This window comes from Anomalospiza imberbis, chromosome 5 (assembly GCF_031753505.1).
Source record: "Anomalospiza imberbis isolate Cuckoo-Finch-1a 21T00152 chromosome 5, ASM3175350v1, whole genome shotgun sequence".
Lineage (NCBI taxonomy): Eukaryota > Metazoa > Chordata > Aves > Passeriformes > Viduidae > Anomalospiza > Anomalospiza imberbis.
The window spans coordinates 70,630,851-70,657,816 of record NC_089685.1 but is presented as its reverse complement, the minus strand read 5'-3'; the positions used below and the strand labels follow the sequence as shown (position 1 = coordinate 70,657,816).

Here is a 26,966-nt window from a genome sequence, read left to right as displayed (position 1 = left end):
GAATTTATGTTTTTTGAGGCATTCATATTATAAAAGGTCTGTTGCTGAAAGCAATAATATTCTGGAAAACTCTATTAATATGGGGGCATATAACTCAACTTGTTTTAAAATGGAGCTTGGTAAATTCATGGATGGAAATGTGGAATATAAATGAAACACTGTTCATTAACATCTGAGAATCCCGTGGAAATAAATTTTGCTCATAATACCCTAAATGATTTTCAGGCCTAGATGGAAATGAGAAGCAGGATACCATCAAGAAAGATAAAGAAATTTCCACCAAGGCTAAAATCTTAATAACTAGTCAGTAAGAATGGTTGTATGTGCTGTGTATAAAGGCTGTTGTGTCCTGAAAAATCTAAGCACCGGCCCTCAGAATTCCCATAAGGAATGTCTGCTTCCTAAAACTACAGTGGCAAACTACCACTAGTCACTCGTGAAAACATCAGCCAAACTTTTCATCCATCTCCTTTTACACAAGCAGCCAGCCAGTCTGTTCATGTTTTACCTGATACTGTAATTTGACAGCTCTGTAGAAAGAAAGAAGCCAAATCTGAAATTCAAAGTCAATTCAGCAGGTGGAAAGCTGAAAGTCATTACTTTCCAATAATCCCAGATATTTAACTTTCTTTCTTGAGAAGTAGGTCAGACACCAATCTGCATGGTAAACAGTTATTGCCATGTGGAAAATAGCATTTTTCTCCCTGAAAACTGTGTTGGCAATATTTGGATTCACTGCTAATATTACTCTACTTAATGACAGCTTCCAGTTTTCTTCTGATTAACCTGGGCTTTTAATACCCTTTGTACTGTTCACTTAGTTTGCTATCTCTAGACCATCAGGCACTAATTTTCCATGCAGCCTGGGCCACCACAGCACTCAAATAAATAAGAAACTTTTTGTCATCTTTGTGAAGGCAGAGCCAGCTTTGGGCATAGGCAAGGGTGGTAATTGCTAGGGAGAAAGAGGAGGATTTTTGCAAACAATACCCACGACCTTACTGCTTTCAACTATTGCTAAGCTTAATGTGGCTGGAGAAAAGAAGGTGTAAGGGGGCCTGGGAGAGTTCAAGGAGAAACTTCCACCACTGGTCCTCAGGATGAACTTTAAAAACGCCAGCAGAAAGGGGAATCAGATACCACAATGTGATAAACTGGGTCACTGAACTGGTCCAGGCCAAAAATAAACTGCAAAATCTCAAAAAGATAAAGACACACGGGTTTGATATACCCCATTGCTCCATATTTAGTTAGGAACCAGCTTTTGGGAAAAAGGGTTTCCTCAAGCCAATTTGCCCTTGAGAGAAAGTGCAGAGAGGCACAAGCAGAGGTGTTCCACCTTGCTGGGGAGACACAGAATAGCAAAGAGGCCTAGAATTCTTAATTGATTACATGTAATAAGGTTTGCTTAATGTTTTCTATCCTGCCAAAGAGGACTGCATGCAGTCAAAACAGAGAGGGGGAGAAAACAGCTCATACTTCTGTCCTTATTTGATTTTAGATGTAATCATTTCAAATAACTCCCAGGAAAAATCTGCAGCAATGACAACACATGGCTCTGGTTTAGATCTAACGTATGTGATTAGCTATCTGGGTTTTAAAAGTGTTTTAGAAGCCTAATGGCCCCATGGAAGGAATAGTGGTAGTCTGATATCAGGCAGTTCTGTGTAGTGATGATGTCTGAATTAGTAGCAATTTACAAGCTGAGGCCTGTTTTATGTAAATTAAAATGCAGCGTGTTTAGCTGCAAAGTTATCACTTCTCTCTCTTACACTAATGTGGCAAATTCCCTAACTGCTCTGCCATAATATGGCCACTTGCAGATTCTATAACCTAATGTCTCAGTGATTTAGGAAGTGTTTAAGCTACATATTAAATTAAGCACATAGGAGTTAAAAAGGAAGAGTTCACCCTGATGCAGCCTAGTTAATCATCACTGAATTGATTTTGTACTAATATTTTGAAATGAGATTTGTTTTCTTGTTTTACATCAGAGTGTTAATTTGCTTAATTTATTAGGTAGTTTGTATCTGTTTCTGAAGAACGTAATTAATAATTAAGATAATTAACCAAATCAATTCTGAGGTACTTTTCCTTGTATTACATTAGGAGGAGCATATATATCTTTCCTCAGTTTACTATGCCTAATTAGCGTATGATAAATTCACACACTATTTTGAATAAAATCTGAATTTCAGGGGGGTGAGCTGGGGAGATGCTTGTAGGTAGAATATTCTTTATTCTTTCTGGTTTGGTTTCATCTGTGAAGCTACAGACTTTAGCCAGAGCATCTGAGATCATGGAAATTAGGCTAATGAATGGACTTGATTTCAAATGATTGCACTACGCATTCCAACCCACTCACGGAAAAACCATGAATAAAAATCTAATCTGAAATGACAGGTGAAGCGTTTGCTCAGCTTTGAACAAGGCATGATGAAGGTGGTTAAAGGCGTTGTCAGCCCTTGTAACCTAGTTAGATGTAATCCAAAACTGGGAGACTAAAATTAAAAATATTAAAAAAAAAAAAAAAAAAAAAAGGAAACACAGCAACCCCCTGACAATCTGGTAGAGGGTTTGCTGCCTTATAATTGGAAATTAATGGATTGTTGTTCTATAACATCAGAACAGATATAGGATACCTTCAGAGAGCCGTAGAGTAGAATTAAGCAGGGAAACAAAAAAAATACCATCAGAAGTTAATAGGTCTTAAAATTCAATTAGCAATTGAATTCAAGAGAGCAAGTGTTTTCTAGAGTACTGCATCTCACTCTTCAAAGACCTGTGATTATCTTGCAGTGTTATTTCTCGAGTTCACTCTCACATTTGCAGTCCATATCTTCATGTTTATCTAGGTTTTTTTTTTTTAATCTATTGTGTCTTTTCTGATGAAAGATCTCAAAACTCTCGGCAATCAAAACAGTGCTCTGGCTCCCCTTGCATGGGGAGGAGATGGAGTGAGATACCAGGAGAAAATTTCTAATTCATCTTAAGCAGTTCCACAGGGATCGAGCTTTTAAGATCTAGGTAGAGGATTTAGCAACACATCATGCTCAGCTAACTCACAAATTGAATCCAAGAGCCTTGTTCAAACACGTGTAAGCCCATGTGAGGTTAGTGTGACCAAAAATAAGGATAATCATAACTAGTGCCTCCCCTCCTGCTCAGCAAAATGAACACATGCTGCTCAACCCTGGGCCTCCTCAGAACACACATGGAAACGTTCTGCTTGTCCCTGATGTCTAAAAGAAGTCCGGCTCATGAGGAATAGCTGCTCCAAGCTAACCCTTGAGGCAGGCTGTGGCAAGAACACTCCTTTAAGCAGTGGAGCTCAGGGGCTGGATGTGCTGCAGTGCAAATAGCAGTGACTGGTGTGTGGTGGGGTATGTGAGGTAGGCTTTAGAATTCGGGATTTTTTGGACTTGGATCCATAAAAAGAGGGGTCAAGGACTGGGAAAAAAAAAAAAAAACGCATAAATAGCGCCTCTTGTGTTTGTTTGTTCTTCAGGAAAATAAAGGAAAGTTTGGAGTGCTTTCCTGTTAAACTCAATAACTTGATCCACACGCTCGCGCAGATGTCAGTGGGGAGCTCTGCAAAGCCTCCAGCTCCAGAGGCTGTCCCCCAGGAATGGATGGTGCTGGACACAGAGAGGTCAATCGCAAGGGCCACCATTCTGGGATTCAGCAGGAAGCCTGACTCCGTATGTATCGTGTTCTTTGCTTGCCCTCATTTGCCTGGATCCTTAATGACACTTGCAAGAACTCATGCACTCTCCCTCTTCCTTTATAGAAGATGTGCTTGTGCTACATTAAAAGTATCATGGGATGAATAGTGGTGCCATAAGCAGTGAGCTACCAGAGAGCAAAAGCACCAGGCAGACAGATATTTGCAGGGAGCCATTAAGGAGAGCAGTTCATTCCCTATAGTGAAAAATAAATCAAGAGCTAATTAAAGCATCCAGAAGGAAAGCATGGCACAAAATTAGGAAGCCTAATAGAAATTGGAGGCTGTTATACGATGCTTTAATGGTGCACTATTAGTTTTCACACACTGCAGTGATCTTTCAGTGTTTGAGTTGTATGCTACCCAGGCAAGTTTCTCTTCCCGTGCAGCAAAGACTATGAATTACAAACTGAATTCTCTGGCACTTGGCACTGCATTAAAGGAAGGTTTTTCTTTGTTGAAATCACCCTGTATATTTTCTTGAATTTTTTTTTTTTTAATTTGTCTTTTTGATCATTTCTCTGCTCTGCCTCTCCTTTTCACCCAACACAGGTATACCTCATCCAGGTGGTGCAAGCCTGCAATGTGGTCACCTTCGTGGAAAAATCATTCCACCAGTTCTCAAAACTTCACAGCCATCTCCAGAAGCAATTCCCATCTCATGCCCTCCCAGAGTAAGGCAGCATAATAGTCAATGTTATTCTGCTGTTAAGTGGCTCTCTCTTCTGTGCTCAGATAAATCTGTGAGAATATTCACAGCAGATGTATTTTTAGAAACACAAAGGCAGAGTGACATATTCTATCAAGCCTCCTATTCAGCCCCAGAAGAAACTGAATCACAGACCATTGTGGCAGTCTAAGTTTTCTATTTTATTGCTCCTTTTTTAATGGGAGGAGAAAAGGGGAGCAGCTTGGGCCTGACAAAACTATTCCTGAAATTAAAGGGTAAGTGGTGTTGACTTAATTAAAGGTGCCTTTAATAGTTTTTTACTTTCTTCATGATATTTACCAAAACTCATAGCAAGATCCACATGTTAAAGCAATGTAGGCATGTTCACAGTGGGTCAGAACAGAGACCTCTGACTCTAGCACCATGATGAACATTTTTACAACATGGTGCACATTCCCCCAGCTGAGAAATACAAAATAATCTTACATACTATCCTGCCCCCAAGCCCAATACTTTGTGCCTCACATAATTCTGTTTAACATCCTTTGAAAAATCTGTCATTAGTTGCAATAATTCTGAATATTACTTTCTATCCATGTGCATGTCTGTTCCTGCTTTTCATTTTCTGAAGGTTATTTCTTTACAGTTTCCTGGGGTAGTGAGTCCCATGGTTTATTTCTGTCTTATGAAATGATTGTCCATGGCTTTAGAAATACAAGCTATTTTTTCTGCACATATCATATACCTTGTACTGCACTCACCAGTGAGTACAAAGTAGTCCTCTCTTAGACTACTCAGACTCAGAGGACTGAGTCTTTCTGACTCACCTGGTACAAGCCCTTCTTCAAGCTCAATCTACCAAAAAAAACCAAAAAAGCTGGCATAAAATAAAAGCAGCTTACTTGAACCAAGCTGAGATTCAAGTGACATGCTTGCAAAAGAGAGAGGTCTTTGAATTTGACATGAAGTAAATAGCCACAAACAACATGGTTTGAACTTAAAATCCATGAATTTCAGATCCAAGGTTGATATTCCCCCAAGCTCATGAGAAGCATTCTGAAAAATGGCTTAAGGTTGGTTAATTCTAGAGAATCTGTCTCCTGCCTGAGGGGATTTTATTGACTCCAATTTGATTCATTATGGCTTTCTCACATGAGCTGGTTTGCAGCAGCTGGTGAGAATTGAAATTTCACTAAACAAATACTGAAATTGCTTGAATCATGGTTTTGATTTGGAGATACTTGCTGGCTAACCACTGGGTTGTAAAATAAAATATTTAACAAGTACCTGTTTATGAATTTTTCCTGTGGTGAGCAGAGCCCTTTGAAAAGAAAATACATTTCTCTTTGGAAACACGTAAACCTCAGAAACCCTGTAGTGAATTTCAAAAATAGTGCTAGTCATTTTTCAGATAAATCTACTTCTGATAAAATCCTTTCTTTACAACATTTTCCCAGCTAAAGAGCACTTCAGAACTCACAGAGGGTTAATCTGCATATACTGAGGCTGTCTTTAGGAGCTCCGGTGCTTCATTGTCATAATTCAGTCCCAGCAGTATCCTGTCACTGCAGAATCCTTCCCTAAGATTGTGTTAAAACAATTCATTTTATGATGTTTTTTGATAGGCACATCTTTTAATGTTAAAATTTTGCGTTGTGTTCTAAAAGAACTTCATTAATTTGAGGTTTTTCATGTATCCCAGATTTTATTCTAATAATAAAAACCCAATTATTTCTTTATAGGAAGTTATTACTGAAACTGCCATGCCATATCAGACCATTAGTCTGCCTGTGTGTTACAAAGCTCCAGCTCTGGCTGATGCCAGATGCTTCAAAGGAAAGAAAAAGCCTTGTTCCACAATGTAATCACAAAATCAGTTTAAAAGTGTCTGATTAAAAAATTTAAATATTTAATATTGCTAGAATAATTGGAAGTGCTAACAGAAAGGACTTGGTTGCTGCTTTGTAGTGATTCTATGGAATTGTACATATTCATGTCTCATTAGGAGAAAACAATGAAATATGAGAGTGCTTCATACAAGTGCTAAATACTGAGTGTATTGTAAGAAACATATGGCAAAAGCTCAGAGCTCCCAGAATCTGAAATTTTGCTATTGACATGTGTTCATTCAGCCCATATTTACAAGTTAGAAACACAGCTGTCCTAAGCATGCCCATGCACTCTAGCACCATCCTTCTCTTTTGATTTTTGAGAGGGTATTAATTGTGTTTAATTATTGTTTTATAAAGTGCCAAAAATCTTTTCACCCAACAAAATGTGTAGGTGACACGACTTATACACAGAATAATGTTCAGACAAGTAGGAAACGCAATGTTCTGTGAAGGACATTTGCTCATGGTGCAAGTTTATATTTTTCTGATCCATTTCAAGTAGATGCCAAGTATCAGGTTGGAAAGTTCACCTTTTCTAACACAAGGGCAAGGCCACTTACAGCACAGCCAGGCTCCATCAAAAGCAAGAAGGGCTTTAAAAGAAGGGTTCAGTGCCACCGCAAGGTTCACATTGTCCTTCACTCCAGCAGTCACTGGGGCTATCAATCTGCAGTTTCTCTGTCCTCTGTTTGGCCCCTGTGATCTGGATGCATCTTCTGAGAGCCTGCACTTTCCAGCCAGAGCCCTCTCTTTGTGTTACACAGACTAATTCATTTTAAGCTGCTTCCAAACTGTTCTCCTCTCCCACCCCTTGAAAGAAGCCTCTGTGTTCCAGATGACCTGGGCTCTATTTTTATCTGTGCTGTTCACATGTGTCATGAAACAGCGTCGTGTCACGAGCCAGGGTCGTGTCACTTTCCCCTCTTCATTGTGTGTCCTGCCACTATGGTTTTGTGGGGGAAGAGTCACCTCTTCCTATCCATCTGTGCAGCCCCTAACCGAGCCCTGATCCTCCAGTGCCATGGGCAGGCACCATCAGAAGTTCATCCATACATGCAGCATGCTGATGTCATCCTGCTCCCCCGCTGGTTTAATCCCAGACCAAGTCACACCAGCTCTGGGTTTTTCCCCACAGGATTTTGCAGCTGCCTTCCTAAAGGCTGGCCAAGTGTGTCACAAACTAGACAGATCTTTGTCTGAACCCTTCAGATACCTGGTGAGATCTATTGGATAAAAAAACCTCATAGCAGTGATGCCTCAGGTTTTAGCTTTTTTATTTCTCACATTCTGTGCTGCTTCAGTGTGTGGGTCTGGGCTTTATATTAGGGGATGGTGAGCTCTCTGCACAGAGCAGGGAGACAAAACAATTCCTGCTCCAGCTGGGCACCAAGGACAAATGATCCAAATCTCAGGCCCAAGAGCACAAACAACGTGGGCTGGAGAGAGAAAAACAAGCAGGATGGGACTGCATGGGCTAAAGCTGGAACTGGACAATGAACTGCAATGTGCCAATGGAGCAGAGCTGATCACAGTGAGAGCCCCCGGGAGCGCTCGTGCATTTTGGGACCATTTGGGTTCATCTTGGGTGCAGCCCTGGCTGGGCTCTGGTGCTGCCCAGGGTGGATCCATGGAGGAGATCCTTTTAACAAATCCCTGCTCTACTCTTTAGCTGTGTCCAGCCTCTGTTCTAGGGCAGCCTGCTCAAGGCATCAGCAGAAAACAAAACACACTTGACTATTTACAGTGGTGGTGGTGGTGGGACATGAAATGCAACCAGATGAAAACTTCTACCTTTCTCTGTCTCATACATTAGAGGACATAAAGCGTAATTTTAATTATGAATCCTGCTATTAGCAACCTGTATCACAAAACCCATTATGTGCAATTTAACACAGATAGCTTTTCTAATGCTCCTTCAGCCTGGGAGATAAATACCCTTTGTCAGGGCAAGGTTAATTTAAATTGATTATGTGTGTTGTTAAAACTCTAACCTTTTGACTGATCCAATATGCATTGTCTCTAAAATGTAAAGAGGTTTCAAGTAAAAAAATGGGAGGTTTTGACATTTTCAACCACCAAAATACTTGAAAATTGACACAAGGCCATTCTATGCATGTGTAATTTATTTATTAACCCAAAATTAAATTCATCTTAGTAAAAATTCTACAAGAATATTAGTTTTGCTATTTTTTTTTGTTATTGCTTTTGCTGGAATTGATTTTGTTAGTGCAATGATCATTTGTTTTCATATATTATTTTATTATGCTAGTACCTGGAATTAGATATGTGATGAGGGGCCTACTCTGAAAACCTTATCTACACTCTAAATAGCTGAGGTAAAAATGCAAGCAATGATATATTCATCAAATGTCACATTGTTGCTGTAAGGCTTTGGTGCTCAATGTTCTGTGGTAAGGATATGTCAACCCTGGGCTGAGATCAGAGATGTGTTGTGCAAAAAGGCAATGTTTTCCTGGGATCATAAAGGGCCAGCGATTTAAATCTATTTAGAGACCATAAAATGCAAAGAAATGTCTTTTAGGATTTGTTTATTCATTTACTTACTTTTAAATTAATTATTTAGAGAGAAAAAGTGCTTCAGTATGAGACAATTTACCAGCAAATTATTAGAAGAAAGTGAGTGTAATGTGACCTGTAAGCTTACCCTGTAAGCATTCCTTCCCTTACCTGCAAAACCTCTTAGGAAGTGTTGGCTTTCTTCTGCTAAGTGCAGCTGGAAATATTTTCAGTAAATACAGCGCAAGAGTTCTGCTTATGAACATTCTTCTTTTGCAGGTTTCCCCACTCATGGCATTTACCTTTTACGGATCTTGAACATAAGAGAGTGAAGGATTTGAACCTGTATCTGAAGCAGCTCTTAAGTGGCTCCAGGAAACTGGCTAATGTGAGCATTTCCAGTATTTCTTTTATTTGCACATGATTTCTAATAGCATTTTACCAAAAGATTCAGGAAATCTTCCATTGCCTGTTTTGGAAAAAAGAAAAATACATAAGTGACACATCTTCTAATGATGTGTTTTGGGATGGAACCATTGCAGCATTCATCAAAACTTAAGACAAAGACAAGTATGACTGAGAAATAGTTTATTAGATCTGGCAGGGCATTTTTCAGAAAAAAACTTTTTCTCCTTTGCTGCCATCGAAAAGTAGTGATTCACTGAATTTTTGACAGTAAGAAGTAGGTTCTGAGGAATGTAACGTCTAAAAAAAGAAGTAAGCTTTGAAATATTGAAAAGTCTGATTTTGACAGTTGTTAAATGAAAAGTTCCATTTTTTCAGCCCAGAAATACTCTTTTCAAAATGCATTTAACAGGTAGAAGAGAGTTTTGCAAGCATAAGACCTAACCCAAAACATTTCAATAACATCAGAATGATGCATTGTGTCCATTAAAATTGGTGTTTTCTCATTTTTTATTCATTATTGTTTTCTGAGGTTTGAGGCTCTCCTCCTGCTTGAAAATGGAGAGCCAGAATGGTAACAAATATTGACTTTTCATTGTCTGGGCCAGCACAAAGCCTTGTGCACCTCAGGGCCACAGCACAAACTGGGGCTGCTTGGGTTTCATAGTAGGGACAGCTGAAAGAGTGTATGACAGGATGTTTGATCTCCAAAATCTCTAACATCTTGCAGGGGGGAAAAAAAAAAAAAGTTTGCTGCCTAACTATATAACTTTCCCAGCTGTGACATTGTAATGGAGATTAAAGAGGAAATTGTCCATATGCAAAACAAACAGAAGTTCTCTTATTAATATGAATATGGATTCTGAGCCCTGAGTTGAAATTGAGATGATTTCCAAAGAGGATAAAAATCTTTGTGTCTCACTGAGTTACACGTTATTTGGTAAGAACAGCTGCCTTGGGTGCTTGGCTCCTTTGACTGACACTGCCAAATAATCTGCTCAAGTTTGGGTGATTGTTGTGCAAGTAAAACCAAGAAGTTTCACCTCAACGTGAGGAAGGGCTTAAAGAAGGAGCCCTGGAACAGCTGCGCAGGAGGCCATGGGGTTGGTCTCCCTGGAGACATTCCAAACCCACCTGGAGGTGATCCTCCGTCACCAGTTCTGGGTGACCCTGCTGTGGCAGCAGGGCTGGACTGGGTGATCTCCAGAGGTGCCTTCCAGACCTGAGGATTCTGTGGTTCCTTTCTGACCCTCGCACTGGGGCCGTGGGTTGATTTCATATCAGCGCCCTTCGGTCACAGCTGAGGAAAAGCTGATCTAAGCCTGTGACCTAGAAATGAAGAGCTCAGTATCTTCTGCTGTGCTCTGGACTGCTGGAAGGTACAGGGATTTTCAATTTGAGCCAAGCACTGCTGTGCAGAAGCCTAATCTACAGCTGAAAAATTAGGCTGCTGAAAGCCCTGGGATAGTCATAAAAACATTTCCCAGTGGTGCACTGTCACTACAGGACACAGGAAAACACGACGCATGCTGCTGCTATTGTGAAGGTAAAAAAGGTGAGTTTATTTTCTGACTCCAGCATTTATAGTTTTCCAAAGGTGACAGTGGATTGAAGGGTGAAAGTGCCACCTCTCCAATGACACTGGACGAACTACCAGTCCATCAAATTTCTCTGCCTCTATGAAGGAATGCAAAACAATAAGTTATTTACAGAAAGCGTGTGAGAAAGTTTGCTACAAGAACGTAAACTCAGAAGGCTTTAGAAAATCTTAAAAAATCAAGGCAACAGTGCACAGAAGCTCTGTTGTGCCTCCTGCTCCATGGGGTGCTGCTCAGGCAGAGCAGGCTGCCTGGCCTCCTCCTCAGTAAATCCCAGTGTCCTTCCCTGTGTCCTTCCTCCTCCCTTTATGGGCCTGCAGCACACAGCCCTGGCGCTGGGGACATCCTCCCAGCACTGGAACGCAGGACGACGGAGGTGTTTGGAGATAACTCTGGGCAGGTGTGCTCGGGGACAGGCACTGCTGTGGTTCTGAGCCACAAAATAAGATTGGTTTGAAGGAAAAGCTTTTTGGGAGGTCAGTGTCATCATCCAAAGTGTGTCATTATGAAAAACTTGGCTGCATTGCTTGTAAGTAGATGTTTTAATTAGTTAGATCCAGAACTTTAAACTTTTTTTGGAAGCTGTGCTGTAGCTCATTTGAGCACCTCACCCAGTGATGACATTAATTAACACAAGGTTTCCTGAGAAAAACATGCATCACAAACACAAAGCTTCTTAGTAATGCATTATATTAATCAAGAATAAGATTTATTTATATATCTATTTAGGACTATCACCATGTATTGATTCTGCTTTTAAAATGAAACCTTTAGGACCTGTTGAAAGTGAAGAATTTTCCAGGCTGGTACAGCCTGGAGGGCTGAACCACGAGGAGAAGAAAGCAATTTTGTACCTGTGAGGGCTGTGCTGCTTCTTGGCGTGCTGGTCTTGGAGGGCAAGGGACAACAAGCAGAGGAATGAGCAGATTGTTTCCATCCTAAAATGCTGCTGAATGTGGGAAATCATCTTGCTTACCCCCATGCAGCTAACCTGCAATTCTGGATGTTAACCTTTAAAGTTATTGATACTCCATAAACATTGAATCGTTATTTTTACCTCAATATGCTTCTCCTGCTGGGAGGTGGGAGAAATTTAGAAAATACTGACGTGTTCTGACCCACTTAGAACAAGGAGAACAGTTGGTGGGTAATTTCCTTTGCATTCCCTTCTCTTTTACTTTTCACTTTGGTATGATTCTTTTAAAAATATCAAGGTGTTATCTTGGCTTTAGTCTGAGCATAAAGCCAAGCCTGGAGGTTTTCTTGATAAAAATAAATACAATTATTTTATCCCTTTCTGTGCCTATGCCAGTCAAATTAGTCCTTTTTCGCAAAATGTTAAGGAGCCTGGCTGAAACCATTTAGTGAGTTGTCAGTTCTCAAGCATTATCAAACTCATTCCTATGAAATAGGAATTTATTCCTATGAATGTAGGAATAAATAATTAACTCATAAATTTGTGAAGAAATCTAGGAAGATCAGTTGCCTGTAGAACAAGATTCCTTTTACTTTCTTGCTACAGTCATTTCTTTATTCTGAATTGTAGATGTAATTTATTGTAGCTGTAGAGTAGGCTGGAATATTGTCTGAGATAGGGAGAAGAGCTTTTATTTCATTATAAAATACCCTTGTAACACTTGTAATCTCTGTAAACACATTAGCCTAAATGACTAGGCACCATCTTCTGCTCTGAAGAATTTAGTCCCGTCCACACAGGACTGGATACGTTTGGTTCTACCAATCAAGTAATTATAAATCCTAGAAATGAAGAAAGAATCAGATTACATCCGAATTCCTTCCTCAGCCATGCCTTAAGTGCAAGCTTTTTAGTCCAGACTAAGTTCTGATTATGAAAATTTTATTATAATTGAGAGTAAGTCAGAATGTCACTGACCTTTTCTGCTAAATGGCTGGAATGAAGGAGGAGAGGTGGAAAACAGCTGCCTTCTTATTTGCAGTGGAGCTCAAACGGAATTAAGCATTTCTTCAAACCCTTCTTTAATGAACAGAAACTCTTTCTTCCTCTGTCTCTGAATTTTAGTGCCAGATCCAGTAAATGCAGAAACATCATGGAAATATTTGTATGGAATATTTCCATCATTGATGGAAATATTTGCTCTTGGACCAGTTTAAATGCTTAAATGTGCTCATGTCCATCCCTATTCAGGGAATTTTTTTAAGTCTGTGGTTTACCTTAAGCATAAGCCTCACTTAGTTGATTTTATTGAAGAATTGCCTAGAATAGGAGTCCTTTTTAAATTCAGGCTAGCACTGTTATAAATAACTCCTTCACCAGACTGTGTTCATGAACAAACTGTATTCATTACATCAATCACTAACATGCAGAAGTTGATGCACCTTCATTGTCAGACCAAGTCAATTAGGACATGATGAAAAACAGGTTTCAGCACCTTTTTATTTTTTTTTTTTTTTATTTCCTTCTACTTGTCCCAGACCAGTGTCAGTATTTCTGATCACAACAAAATAATATTTAGTTTTGGGCCAGCTGCACCACTGCTGACTGACTCATCATCTGCATACACTGAAATACTTGAGTTTTTTAGATCTGCAGGGCAAAATTCTCAACAATCTTCAGAATCTTTGAGTTTTGCTCCATTAAATGGTAAAACAACCAAGTGATATCACCAATAAGAAACTGCATAATAAGAGGTCAAGCACCAAGAAATGTTGAACTGAGAGTTGGTGACATGGAAGAGGACAAAAATATGTGTTCTGAAAGCATAAAGTGAGTCTGTGACAAAAGACAGCTGCTGCCCACTGCTGCATTTTTCTCTGTTTCATTCATCTCCAGCTGAGTGATGGGTTGGATGGTGATTGAAGCCCAAATCTCATCACATAAATTAGGGCTGCCCTGGTGGCTCCTCGTTTTATGGCTGTATCATAGGAGAGTTGTGCACTGCCTGGGGACACAAAATCAAAGTAAGTCTGCATTAATTAAGTCTGGTTTTGGCCCCAGTGTCAAACATGGTAGTAAGTGCAGGTGCACAGTAGGTTAGTCAGTAAAAAAATAAAAAAAAAAAAAATATTTTGGAGTTTGAGTGTATAAAGATTTTCTAAGTATCCAAACTAACTGAGGAGGTGAAGATAAACCTTGTGCAGGCAGGTAAGCAAACAGTGATGGTGTTTCAGATGTGGATAGGTTCTATAAACAGCTTTATAGTGACTTATAGGCCTTGTAAAAGTACTTTAAAGAGGATGTAAATGGAAATGATTGTAAATTATGTTCACTCATTTTCAAGTACACAGTAAAAACCTGGACCACAGCATTGTTCTAGGGTGACTAATGTTTTACACTGTAAAAGTAATCAATTTGATAAGAGCTTCCCATATTTCATTTCTATTTTACTCATTGGTGCTCCTTGGAATTTGCAGAGATGAGGGAAAAGCTCCCACATGCCTGTATGAGGGTACATAAAGTGGGGGAACAAAGTGCTTTTTGGGCATGAGGGTCCCTTGAACTCCCACCACTCCTGTGTTCCTGTGGCAAGGCATCCAGCAGAGCCAAAATGGGGAGGGTTCAAAGTCCTCTCTCTTCCCCTGTCCTTTCCTGAAGTTATAACAGCTGCACCAGGGTCCGCCTTTTCTGGTTGCTTTCTTTCCTGCTGATTCTCCATCCTGTGAAAGTATAATAGGAGCATGGGTGTTCTCTGACCCCAATTCTACTCTAGCACAGCTGAAAAGAAAGATGGAAGCAGAGGGGAGGCTGCTTTTCTTTCTATTGAAATTAAATCTGGCTTGGAACCTGGCTGTGTTTCACAAACTGCACACTGCTTTTCTGGTTAGTCTCTGATGGAGAGCAGCAGACAAATTCTACCATGCTGCAGTCATGCAGGGCTGTGCCATCCCCCCAGGGCCACTGAAATATTTTATTTCAGTTGTATCCTAGTGCAAGTAAAGGTGGAGTTTGTGCGTTTTGAGTTAAATGGCTGAAAAAAGGTCTGTGAGTTCCAGCCAGACTGACCACAGAGACCAGTCTGCTCCTGTTTGGAATAATGTGCTGAGTGACCTGCAAAAATATCAGAATCACCTCTTGAAGATTATTGTCTTATTAGGTAAGAATGGTTAGACAAATGGCAGGAGGAGTTCCTAAGTGTGCAATATTTTAGGGAATTTCCATTTGCTGATTTAAAGGTAAGGATTCCAAGGGAGGAAAGGGTGAGGGAGTGCTTTGGTCATCCTCAGTGCCCTCCTTTCTGCCAAGACCATCACGGGGTCTCTGAGATTCTCACCCAGAGTGATTTCTGTGTAACAAAAACTGCTGGGTTAGAAATGCACTTTCTGCACCTTCAAACAGTTCACACATATGTTCAGAGCTCTGATAGATCTGGTTTTGTTTAGCAGTGTGCTTGGGTGCAGGCTTAATTCTGTGCTCCAGTCACATTAACTGGGGTCCAGCTGATGGAGGTCTCAACGATTCAGGAATCACCTGAAAGTTCAGTGTGGTTTTTGGAGTTCTGCTGGAAAAGGGGGTACTTAATAAGTCACTTACAGATTTGTCTTGGTTTGAAAGGACAGGTGTCTGCTAAGGAACAGGAGCCTCTCCTGAAATGGAAAATGTAAACCCTCTCCCTCCAAATTGTTATAATTTTGAAATTAAAGGGGCTTTCCAGCAAAGATATGGGAATAGGAATAACAGTTCTTTATTTGGGAAGAAAATTAAAATAAAATAAACAATGCAGTAATACATAGCAACACTGCCAGAGTCAGAGCAGGCCCTGGCAGCCTGTGGGTCAGGGAGGTGGCAGCAGTCCCATCCCATGGTGGCTCAGCCCTCCTGCAGTGCCAGCTGTGCTTCTGCTGGAGCAGGGATCCTGGACAAGGCTGGAGTTTTCCTCTAAAGATCCAGTGCTGGTGGAGATGGGCCTGGTCGTCCTCTGGGAATGCAGTGGAGAAGAAAGCTGCTCCTCTGGGAATGCAGTGGGCAAAGGCTGCTGTGGTGTCCCAAAGGTCAGATTGTATCCAGGTAGGAATGCTTGGCTCCTCCCCTGGGCGGAGCATCTCCCCATGGGATGATGGAATTTTCTCAGCCATGCAGGGACACTCACTGGCCATGAACAGCAGAGATCTCCTGGAGGGAGGATTGGCTGTGGAAGAGATAAAGAAAACTGCCCAGTGAACAGAAGAGAACTGCCCCATCAGATGGGGAATACACCCCCCATTTCCAACCCAAAACAGCATTTTACTTACACATTTTCTGGTGGAGTCTAAGTGGTGGAGTCCTGCAGCAGGCAGATTAGCACAGGTCAGGGCAAAGTGCTGTCTTTTAAATAACAGTGTGCAGAATGCTTATCTGCACAAACAGCCAGGAGACACGGAGACACCCCCCTCTGCTTCTGAAGCACTTTGCCCTGGACAACCTGCTGCATCTGCTCCTGCCACATGATCTGTTCCATTCAGTTTATGTTTTCCTCCTGCCAGCATCAGCCTTGCTGCTTCCCCTCAGGCTTCAGGTGAGTGTGATGGGCCCAGGGGCCAAGAAAGCATTGCCATCAGCTGTGGCACCAGCAGGTCCATGCCTGTCCTGCCCATGCCTGTTTTCAGCTCTGCATGTTTCCACTCCTATACTTAAACCAAATGCCCTTTTTTTTTTTTTTTTAGCCTTCTCTCCTTTGGAGTGAGATTTTGGAATTATTGCCTGAAACAATCGCTGCACCTCCTATTTACAAACCTCTTGGTTTGTATTACTTGTCTTGTATTTCCATTTATTGCAGAAAGAGTAGGTGGAGACGAAGCAGAAAGAATGCCATGCTGCTCAGTGTGGATTTTTTTATTTCTCTTTCAAGTCAGTTTGTGTATCTTTATTTCCACCTCCTGCCTACTTCTCTCAAGATCTTTGAAGTCATAGGGCCACTTGAGTTTCTCTGCTTATTTTCATGCTGTCAAACAAAGACTGGGCTGCCAAAAATATACTCTCAACCCTGGAGATTTCCTACACTTGGGACTTGTGCTGAAAGAGAGAGTGAAGGTCCCCTAGGGAATAACTCTGCTGTTTAAAGCTGCTGGAAGCTGTGGCAGGTGTATGGGCTTTCCCCTGTAGGCTGTCTTCATCAGCTGAGAGAATAATTACTCGTGCTCAGTACAGACAAGTGTATTGGCAGCCCACTGCTAATAACTTAAGGATCTGTCATTCAATTCAAGGGAAACAATTATGTTGGTTTTTCTTTCTTTTCTTCTCTTTTTTTTTCCCTGATTTTTGTTTTAAAGAAAATATCAGTGTGGGAGGAAAAACTCCAAACAGTAGAGTGAAAAATGAAAGGCAACTGTGAAAATAAATCCAGATTTCTAAATCTTATCTCTCCATTGAAGATACACATCTGTTCCTCTGTCTGCTGTAACCACATGTTAACTCCTCACTCGCTGCTTTTGTCCTTTTCTTTTTTCCTTGCACAAATTATGCTACATCTTGTCAAATTGAAACAACACTAATGCTACATGAAGTACATCTTGCCGATAAGAGACACATTATTTTCCACTGACTGGAAAAAAACAATGGTGACATTTTAATGCTGGAATCTGAAAAGTCTCTTGTCCTACCCATTCATTACAGTGTCAGTCCATGTAACATCAGCATGAATGTAACAATTCTAACCCTCTTAAAGAATGGCCGTTCTGAAATATGGCTTTATGAAAAGCTAATAAAATGCAATTACTGTCCAGCTTTGATTCAGAGTCATGAGTCCATTTAAGAATTCACGTTTTTATTACCTTGCAAAATACTGAAATCTGGGGATTTGGTTTATTGTTTTAATTCTCTCCAGCTGGATGTAACTACCTGTTATAGATGTTCACTAGAGCAGCACAGGTCAGTACATAAAAATAAAAGTTATAGCAGTACATGAGGTGGATTAGTCTTTTAAACAGGATGGTGAAATATGACCATGCCTTTCACTCCCTGTGGGTTTCTGGTAGGATTTAACTGTGTATGGAGCTTTTCAGCCTGAGTGTCCATTAAGCTGCTGTGGGAGGGGAGTTTGCACAATATCTGAGCCTCAGGGAGGCACACACGAGGTCAGGTACTTGGGGTCAGTCCCGTGCCAAGGGCAAGTTTCCTGCTGACTACCCAGCTCAGAGCAGAGATGGTCTCCTGCCTTTGTTTCACGGATGGGCTGCTCTGTCACAGCACTTGCAGTTGCTAATACAAATCTGGAGCTCCTGGAGATGGAGCACGGGCACAAATCTGTGGCCCCTGCAGCTTGCTGCTGTCTGAAGTGTGTTGACAGAAGGGGGCCAGGTAGGCACCAATGCAGCATCCCTGAGAGTGCTAAAGGACACCATCATCATCCTCCCAGTGCCTGAGCTGAAGTCACTCCCTGGGCTCCTAGCTCATGATGGAAAGGGAGAAGCTCCCTTTTATTGCTGACTAATATGTGCATTAAAAATTACCAACAAACTTCTTGGGGGAGAATTATACGAGGAACAGAGTGAAACATATGATATTACCTACAGTGTTTGTATTCTCTTTCAGAATGAGCTTGTACTCAGCTTCTTCCTCAACTGGTCCAAAAATAGCTTGGCAGAACATTCATCATCTCTGACCTTAGGTATGTGGATTACCAATCTTATTTCTTTTCTAAGAAATTATAATCCTTGATGGTTTTATGCAAAGGTGAGTCTAAAGTTCTTAGATGGTTTGGGATTTTTTAGGATATAAGGACACCAACAAATAAGTCCTGATTTCTCAAGGTTTTGAAAATGTGTTGCTAACTCCACCTGTAGATTTCTTTCTTCTTCTAATTTTCCTTTCAGCCTTGCGTAGTTTCTTTTTGACTAAACATGCTTATATGCAAAGCAAAAGTTCATTTACACAAACTGTGGCAAGTTTCTTGCTTTACAAAACAAAATATTCTAAAGATTTTGGAGGAAAGGATGTGAGTCATGACAAAGCACAATGTGTGCTTGCACAAGCGGAGAAAATCAGGGGTGACTTCTAAAGTAATTTTCACAATGAGAGGAGCAAGTAAATAACAGAACATTATGTTAATGCTTAGGCATACATTATTAATGACTGTGGTAATTCACTTCTGGCTAAATGAGATGCTGCACTGTCCCCTTAGCCTATCTAAATACTTAACCCATTTTCCTCTTCTGTCCAGCACCTAATTTAATCTAATTTCTGACATTACAGCATTAAGAGCCAAAGCATAAACCATAAAAAGTAAACTCTGAATGTTTATTGTCTTCCACTGCCTTAGTTCTGCACTGATAATAATCTTCTGTACTCAGTTTTTGGGCAAAATAAAACCTCATAAAGAGTCTGCAGCTGCACTCTGCACCACAACAATTCAGCTGGTTGTTATGTGCTCCAAGTGATAGGACAGTTTCCAAGATCATCAGTTTTCCACATTTCAGAAAGGATTGTATCTCTGCACATTTAGTTTGCATGTCCATTAAGTTAATTTAATCTTTCTGCAGACAGAGGTTTCATTATCTCTTTTGCTGGGACCAGTTTTTTTTTATCCCTCAGAACAAAATAAATCCCATTCTGGCTTCTCAGCCTTTGGAAGATTCCCCCTGTGAGGAGTTTATTTGATTAGGGCATGCCATTATCAGATTAAACCCATTATGACTATTGAAAATTACTAATGGTTGCTCTAACTTTTACAAAGGATCAAAGAGGTAATGCAAAGATGTCCTAGGTGCTAGGAACGTGTAATCTGGGTCCATGGGCTCCACCCCTCTCTCTAGGTGAGTTTCAGCAAAGATACTGATGTCAGAGTGAGCAGAGGCACAAGGCAGTCAAAGCCTCAGAATAATTTTGATATGACACTAATATTCAGCTGCCTAATTATTACAGAGAATCTGGGTGTAGAAGTTTTATGCAAAATCACGAACTGAATCCATAATAAAATTGAGAAGTAACTTGCAACATCATAATTCCTATAGCAGTGTCTTGAGTCAGTGTAGTCTGAAGGATGAGCCACCTATTTTTGTCGTCAGTGGCAGCAAAATCAAGGGAAAGAATGAAGAAGCCGAGGCAAGAATGTGTTTAGTGGGTGTTTGATGAAAGCTGTGTGCCAGGTTACCCAGTCTGTTCCTCACTTTGTAGGTACTGGTGGTGAGGCTCACAACAGGGTTGGGGAAGATGAGTGTGTCTCTGACCTTCAGCAGTGAGGTTACAGGGGGATTGGATTTTTTCCTATTCAAGAACTCTGCCTTTTAAAGTTTGGATGCTTCACTTCGGGCAAAACCTTTGTTTAACACCGGGGAAAGCAACAAACCCAAACCACAAACAAAAGCAGCTCTCTTTAGCCTAGAAAATTGATCACTATCATTTACTGATAAACCAGCAGCAGCACATGAGGTCCAAACAATGAGTTTAGACCTGGTAAAAACAGGGAAAAAAGAACCATGGCCTGGGTTGCTCTGGGTGCTGCACCATTTGTGGTGAGCTGTGGAACCTGCCATGCATGTGCTGATTGCCCACCTGAGAAATCTGTTGAACCACATCTATTTCTATTTTTATCTTTCTTCTATTCTTCACCTCGTCCTTGGAGCCAGGCTGCGGCCACGCCCCAGAGAGCTCACAGAAACCTTTGTTCCATGGCATTCTGCACACTGGTGGCATCCAGAGGAGACACAAGTCCAGCTAAGGCAGGAGGAGGTGTCTGGTCATGCCAAGGTGCCAGGTAGCAAACAAGGAGTTGCTGGGAGGAGCAAAGTGGCCCCAGAGGTTCTTGCTGGCTGAGGGTGCCCAGAAACGCTCTTGATTAGGAGGTAGACTCTGGAGTAATGCCACAGTCAGTCTGGGGAGGAATTAAATTCACTGAGGAAAGAGGTGGTTGCCATGAATAAAAGGTAGAATTTTTTTCCCCCACAAATTTCATTGCTTTCTGTGGTTATAGGGGTCTTAATATTTGTCTCTTTTGAAAAATAACTCAAGTTTAATATGGGCTGTAGCTTTCCATGGGTCTGGTAGCTTCTCTCTCAAGCAAAAGAAATCGTCTCTCTCTTGGTTAGGATCAATAGGAAATAAGATTAATGCCCAATAGGATCAAGTTATGAATTTTGATCATACTAACATCTTTCTTTTACACTGCTATAATTTATAAATGTTGTAGGTAATTACACTTACTAAAGTAAAATAAAAATTAAAATTTATGAATTTGTACTCTGCTCCCAGCAATAGAGAGATTAGAAATCAGTGTTAAATTTACTTGACATGAATACTGAATCAGTATTCCCGGTGGGATGAATTCTGAATTATCCTGAACAATGTCAGCATTTCAGTATACCCAGCTCACTACAAGGCAGTAAGAGCAGATATCAAAAATGATTTCACAATCAGATTTTTATAAAAGCCCTTTAAAAAAAAGGAAGGAAGAAAGAAAAGTCTATCAAACACATTTGAATATCAAACTTGTTTGGTTTTCTTCTCTTGAGCTTGTATCTCCTGAAAATATTAATCATTCAGATAGTTTTGGTTCTGCTGTGGGCTATAACACTGTACAGCCCAGCCCCAGTTCTGGCATGTTTAATATAATAATATAATATAATATAATATAATATAATATAATAATTCATATATTATAATATAATATTATATTATAATATATGTATTTATATATAAATATTATATATATAATATATAATATATATTATTATATATTGTATTATTTAATAATATATTATATATTATATAATATTTATTTTATATATAATATATATTATATAATACATATAGATATTATATTATTATATTATATTATATTATATTATATTATATTATATTATATTATATTATATTTATTATATATATTATATTATATTATATTATATTATATTATATTATATTATATTATATTATATTATATTATATTATATTATTATATTATATTATATTATATTATATTATATTATATTATATTATATTTATTATATTATATTATATTATATCCAAGAAGAAATGTCTAAGAAAAATCTGAGGGTGCAGAATAATACTGAGCTCCCCAATGGCAGTGCATTGACACTTATTTAATTAGTTTCTTCACGTTGCTTTGCGGTCCACATGTGAAATGCAATGTATTATTAAGTTACAGTTTCCCTCTTGATTATGTCAGTGGCATCATCCTCGCCGTTTCTGTTCCTCAAACGTTGTGCACAGAGCAATGCAGAGCTTGTTTTAAACTGCTGCTAAGGAAAACACCGCGCAAATAGTGGGATATGGAGCTGGTAGTTCTCCAGCATGCCAGAAAAGACCATCTAGATAAAATAAGGAACTGCATGCTTGAGTACTGGGAAGATCATTTCACCTCCAGTAGAAATCTGAATGCCAATTGCCAGCACGTCTTCATTTGAAAAGACAAAAGGACCCACAGTTTTCTCATGTTTATGTTCCTCAGTAAGAGATTATAAACTGGCAGTGTTTGGGATTTTCTGTGCTAGGGCTGGTGGCTGACTTCCACTGGGAACACTGGGCTACACAGGCACAAATCAGAAAGGAGAAAACTCCAAGTGCTGCGGGGTCCTCATTTGGTATTTGACAGCTTTTGCATCGACAGCAGAGAGTGAAGAGTCGCTCCCTGGGGGGACCTTTTGCTTCAGCTGCAGTCAGTGTAACTTAGTCCTGTACCTGCAACAGACCAGCACTTGGTCCTTGTCTAAAATGGGCTGCAAGTAGAGCATGACACTTCCCAAAAATGCAGGGCTGAGCTCAAGTCCATCTGCCCAAGCTGGCTAGATTGCAAGTAATTATTTTATGTGTATTCCATTATCATTTGAAGCTAAAATCACCTGGACTTCAAAGAGGATGTGATCTAGCACTGAGTGTGGGAAAACCAAAAATATACCAGCTGAGTGTAGCTAACAGGAACTGAGTTTTACTCTGAAATATAAGCAGCAGTGGTCTCTTCGATGTTTATCAGATTTCCCACGCTCTGTTATTTTTTAATTCCCTTCCTTTTACTCTTTTTTTTTTCCCGTTAGTACTCAATTTATCGCATAGTAAGAGCAAATATTTTAGCAATAGTTTTCCCCGTAGTGTGTGTTTTTCACACTTCCTTTGGTATATTCAATTAGAAATGCATTTTCCCTTCCCTTTTGGTTTATTCTGGGGATTTTTTGGGGGTTTTTTTGGGGTGTTTTGTTTCGGTTTGGTTTTGGGTTTTTTTGAGTGTTTTGGGGGTTTTTTTTTGTTAGAAATTTATTTACATTTCTTACTTTCAAGGAAAAAATAAAAACCAACTCCCACAGAGAAATTCCTTCATTGGATAAGTACCACACTGTAAAAATTTATGAAAAACAAAGGCATCGGTAGTGCTGGTAGGAAAGGGAAGGCACGGTGATCAGCTGAATTCTGAGGATGTAATTTAGCCTCTGAAATCTGTTGCTCTTGCTAAACCACTCGTAATGATTCACTACAATTCCCAAAATTAACAGAGCCCCACAAGTGAATCGTGCCCTTATGTTAAACACAGCTGCCCTTGTGTTTCACTGTGTGTAATAGTCTAGAATTCTACATCTCCTCTTGCAAATTCAAGGCAAAAGGACTCACAGCTTAAGGGAAAAAATGGTGAAGTGGCTTTGCATGAAAAAGAAAAAAAAAAAGAGGAATTGAATTTTATGGGCTTCTTCTTAACCTGGAAAAGACTCAGCATTGTCTGGTTCATGGAGTTTTCATCCCTTGTCCCTTCCTGTTCCTATTTTCATAACACAATAAATGAAATAAGGCACAGTCTTGCCAAGTGATTTGTCAAGGTCCATAAGGGAGAATAACAAATGAAGAACTGCTACTCGGTCTTCTAAGTCCCAGCTTAGTGATTTCTTCCTGAGATTTCAATTTTTCAGGAGTGTTTCAGGCCCTTCTCTAGTTAGGATGTGATTAAAAATGTATTTTTGTAGTCTCTAAAGGGTAGAAAATAGAGATGGATTAATATTCTGAAATTCCACTCCAAGCATCATAAACTCAGTAGCGTTGGTAAAATTCTATTATGGCAGTTGCATGTACACACTGTGTTATTTCTAATTCATTTGAGTTCCCTTCCTTAGGATAAATGGCAGTTACCCTGGCTCTCTGGCTGTCAGCAGTACATGACTCCACTGCCATTGTGTCTGCTGAGCAGTTATTTTAGGCTCTGTTCCCTCCTGAGCTTACACATTTGGTTTCTTCGGAAAAATACACCCAACGTGGCTTGTCCATTACAACACCCCCTGAAAAACAGAGCAGAGGCTGAGCAGGGGGAGTTGGATTCCTGGCTCCCACCACCTGGGCTGTGAGAGCTCCGGGGCACGTGTGGGGAGGAGAGAGCAAGAGTGAGACAGGGCTGCCCATGATGCCCTGTGCAGGCTGCCCTAGAGCAGAGGCTGGACAGAGCTAAAGAGTAGAGCAGGGATTTATTAAAAGGATCCACTCCATGGATCCGCCTTGGGCAGCACCAGAGCCCAGCCAGGGCTGCACCCAAGATGAACCCAAATGGTCCCAAAATGCACGAGCGCTCCCGGGGGCTCTCCCTGTGATCAGCTCTGCTCCATTGGCACACTGGAGTTCATTGTCCCATTCCAGCTTTAGCCCATGCAGTCCCATCCTGCTTGTTTTTCTCTCTCCAGCCCACGTTGTTTGTGCTCTTGGGCTGAGGTTTGGATCATTTGTCCTTGGTGCCCAGCTGGAGCAGAAATTGTTTTGTCTCCCTGCTCTGTGCAGAGAGCTCACCATCCCCTAATGTGAAGCTCAGAACTGCACACTAAAGCAGCACAGAATCTGAAAATTCAAAAGCTAAAACCGGAGGCATCACCCAGGTCTCTGCTGAGGCTGAAAGGGACACAAGGGAGCCCTCCTGCTACCCAGGGGATCAGTCCTGGTTCTGCCTAAAGGCCTCCTGTGGCAGTGTATGACCGGCGAGTGATGGCTGTTCTTACATTCCCATCATCCTTTCCCACTGCCTCCGCTCCTCACGAGGTGTGTTTCTATTTAAAGAATTAATTACCACTGTATTGTCTTGTCTCATGTTGTTATGTCACCCTGCAGTGGCCTCAGAGCTGGAGTGTCAGTGGCAGATCCCAAGGTGCAGGAAAGAGAGCAGGATTTCTCTGTCTGAGGTCTCCAGCTCAGCTCCTGCTCCAAAGGGGAGGTGGGAGAGCCGAGCCCAGCTCATGAGACATCCTCGTTGTGCTGTAAGCTTAGCAGGATTGAGTTCTTACTTTGTCAGGTAAATTAGTGGTTGTAATACAGCTTTGGTTTAATTAAAGGTAGCCCTGTTTGCCTGAGTAAAACCAGGCAACTTCACCCAGGCAGTGTCTGGGCTGTCCTTGGTGGTGCAAAATGGCTCGAGCCCAGCTCCTGCTCAGGTGAAACACTGCAAAAATAAGGAGGTCAGATATTGAGGAGAGGTTGTGTTCACCATTACCTGATTTGCAGTGGTAAAAGGCATCTTTTCTCTGCTGTGCCTCCCTGCTTGTCTCTGCAGGGCAGGTAAACCACATTACTTACCCAGCTTCAAGGACACACCTTTTTGGCAGTGAAGACAGCTGGCTCAGTGCCTGCAGCAGAAAGATGGAACAGGATTTGCTTAGTCATTTCTTCCACATTACGAGACTGATCCTTCTTGCTTGGAAAATGAAAAATGGCTTTTTTTTTTTTTTTCAGTGGGAATTATATCAGACTCCTAAAGTGCATCTTAGTAGAAAAATCTATGAAAGCAATGGGTTGCATGAAAACCAGCCTGGAACACATAAAGTACAGAATGAGGAAGGGAGAATTTATATATAATGTTGTTTCTCTAACTCGGTTTGGAACTGGTCAGGAAACTTGCTCTTTTTTCCCTTTTTTCTTTTTTTTATTTTCTCTTGGGAACTGGGAAAAAAAACTACAGTGTTTTTTTTTTTTAACCAGACAGAACTGCAACAATAGTGAGCAGTGTCATCGGTGACTGCCAAAAAAAAACTACCCCAATTATTTGTCACTCAAGCATAAATTTCCCACAGAATTTCAGATTGATGGCAATTAGTAAACAGAAAATCTCACTGGCAGTTAACAAACAGGAAAGAAAATGAGCACTGCATGTCAGACCACTTTCTTCCATCACACTCCTTATCCATGGTTTCTAATTTCATCCCTGATTTAAGCACGCAGCAGGTTTTTATATGTTAGCTAATGTGTACTTCAATATTTTACAGATCTACTTCCTCTAAGCTGTTAACTAAAAAATCAAGCTGTCTGGCCTTTTTTAGGTCCTCAGTCAGCTGGTCACAAGCCTGGAGTACAACTGGTCATATCCTACGAGAACACCCGCCTGACAATAATGCTGAAACACATGAGGAACCTCGTGAGTATTTTTATCAGAATGCATCACTCCTAAGTCCTTGCATTTGCAGAGTACTGTGAAAACATTAATCTTCAAACAGCCTTTCTGGGATACCTAATTTCAGCTCAAAGTAATGATAGTGCTGTTCTGTCATGATTTACCAATTGGTTTTTCCCTTTGAGCTCACTCAATGTGGTCCCAGGTGTGAGACAGATAGAGAAACTGGGTTTCCTTAACGGCTGGTAAAGGCCTTTTCCAAGAAAACCAGTTTTGATTCTGTTTTGGCCCTCTCAGCTGACACATTTTGATAGCAGTCAGACAGAAGGCATGGTGCAGCAGCATGACTTTTTGCAGCATGTCAGCCTGGCACTGTGGATTGATTATCCAGACATTTCTTTCCAGTCCAGCCCAGCTGTCTGTGAGGAGGGAAGAGCTCAGCAGAGGGAGCAGCGCTGGGTTTTAAGGAGCAGTGTCATTTGGAGGCGTGATGCTCAGCTTTGTAACAGTGTCAGGAGGCTGGGAGGTAAATGTTGAGAGCTCCTGGAGCCAGGCTGGCAGGGGAAGCTGGCAGTGCTCCTGCAGCACAGGGCAGGTGGAATTGGCTGCTGAGAATTGGTGGCTTCAGAGATGGAGTTGGGGCTGTGTGTGAAGTGTGATCTCTCACTGGAGGAGCGTGTGGGCTGCTCCATAGTGAATTCCCTGCCTAGATGTGCCCTTGAATTCCCGTGGCTCACGCCTCGAGCAATGGCTGTGGCAAGAGAGCCTTTATTTGTCTCGCTAGGGGATTAGAGCATCTAATTAGAGCTGTTGTGGGTTCTTAGTGCACACTCTGTGCCACCTCCATCCCAAACTGGATAGCAATCCCTTTTCCTAAATGGGGCCCAACTGAGGGGCTTGTGTGAG

The 26,966-nt window shown here is 40.8% G+C and overlaps 1 protein-coding gene across 1 annotated transcript in view; it reads left to right on the top strand.

The window, feature by feature from the left end:
• PIK3C2G (phosphatidylinositol-4-phosphate 3-kinase catalytic subunit type 2 gamma) overlaps nt 1–26,966 on the top strand; it is a 188,095-nt gene that overhangs the window by 140,985 nt on the left and 20,144 nt on the right. Inside the window, 5 exon segments of the mRNA XM_068191915.1 lie at nt 3,509–3,701; nt 4,277–4,398; nt 9,083–9,191; nt 18,293–18,368; nt 25,990–26,084. Of these exon segments, the coding sequence (XP_068048016.1) occupies nt 3,509–3,701; nt 4,277–4,398; nt 9,083–9,191; nt 18,293–18,368; nt 25,990–26,084 (595 nt within the window).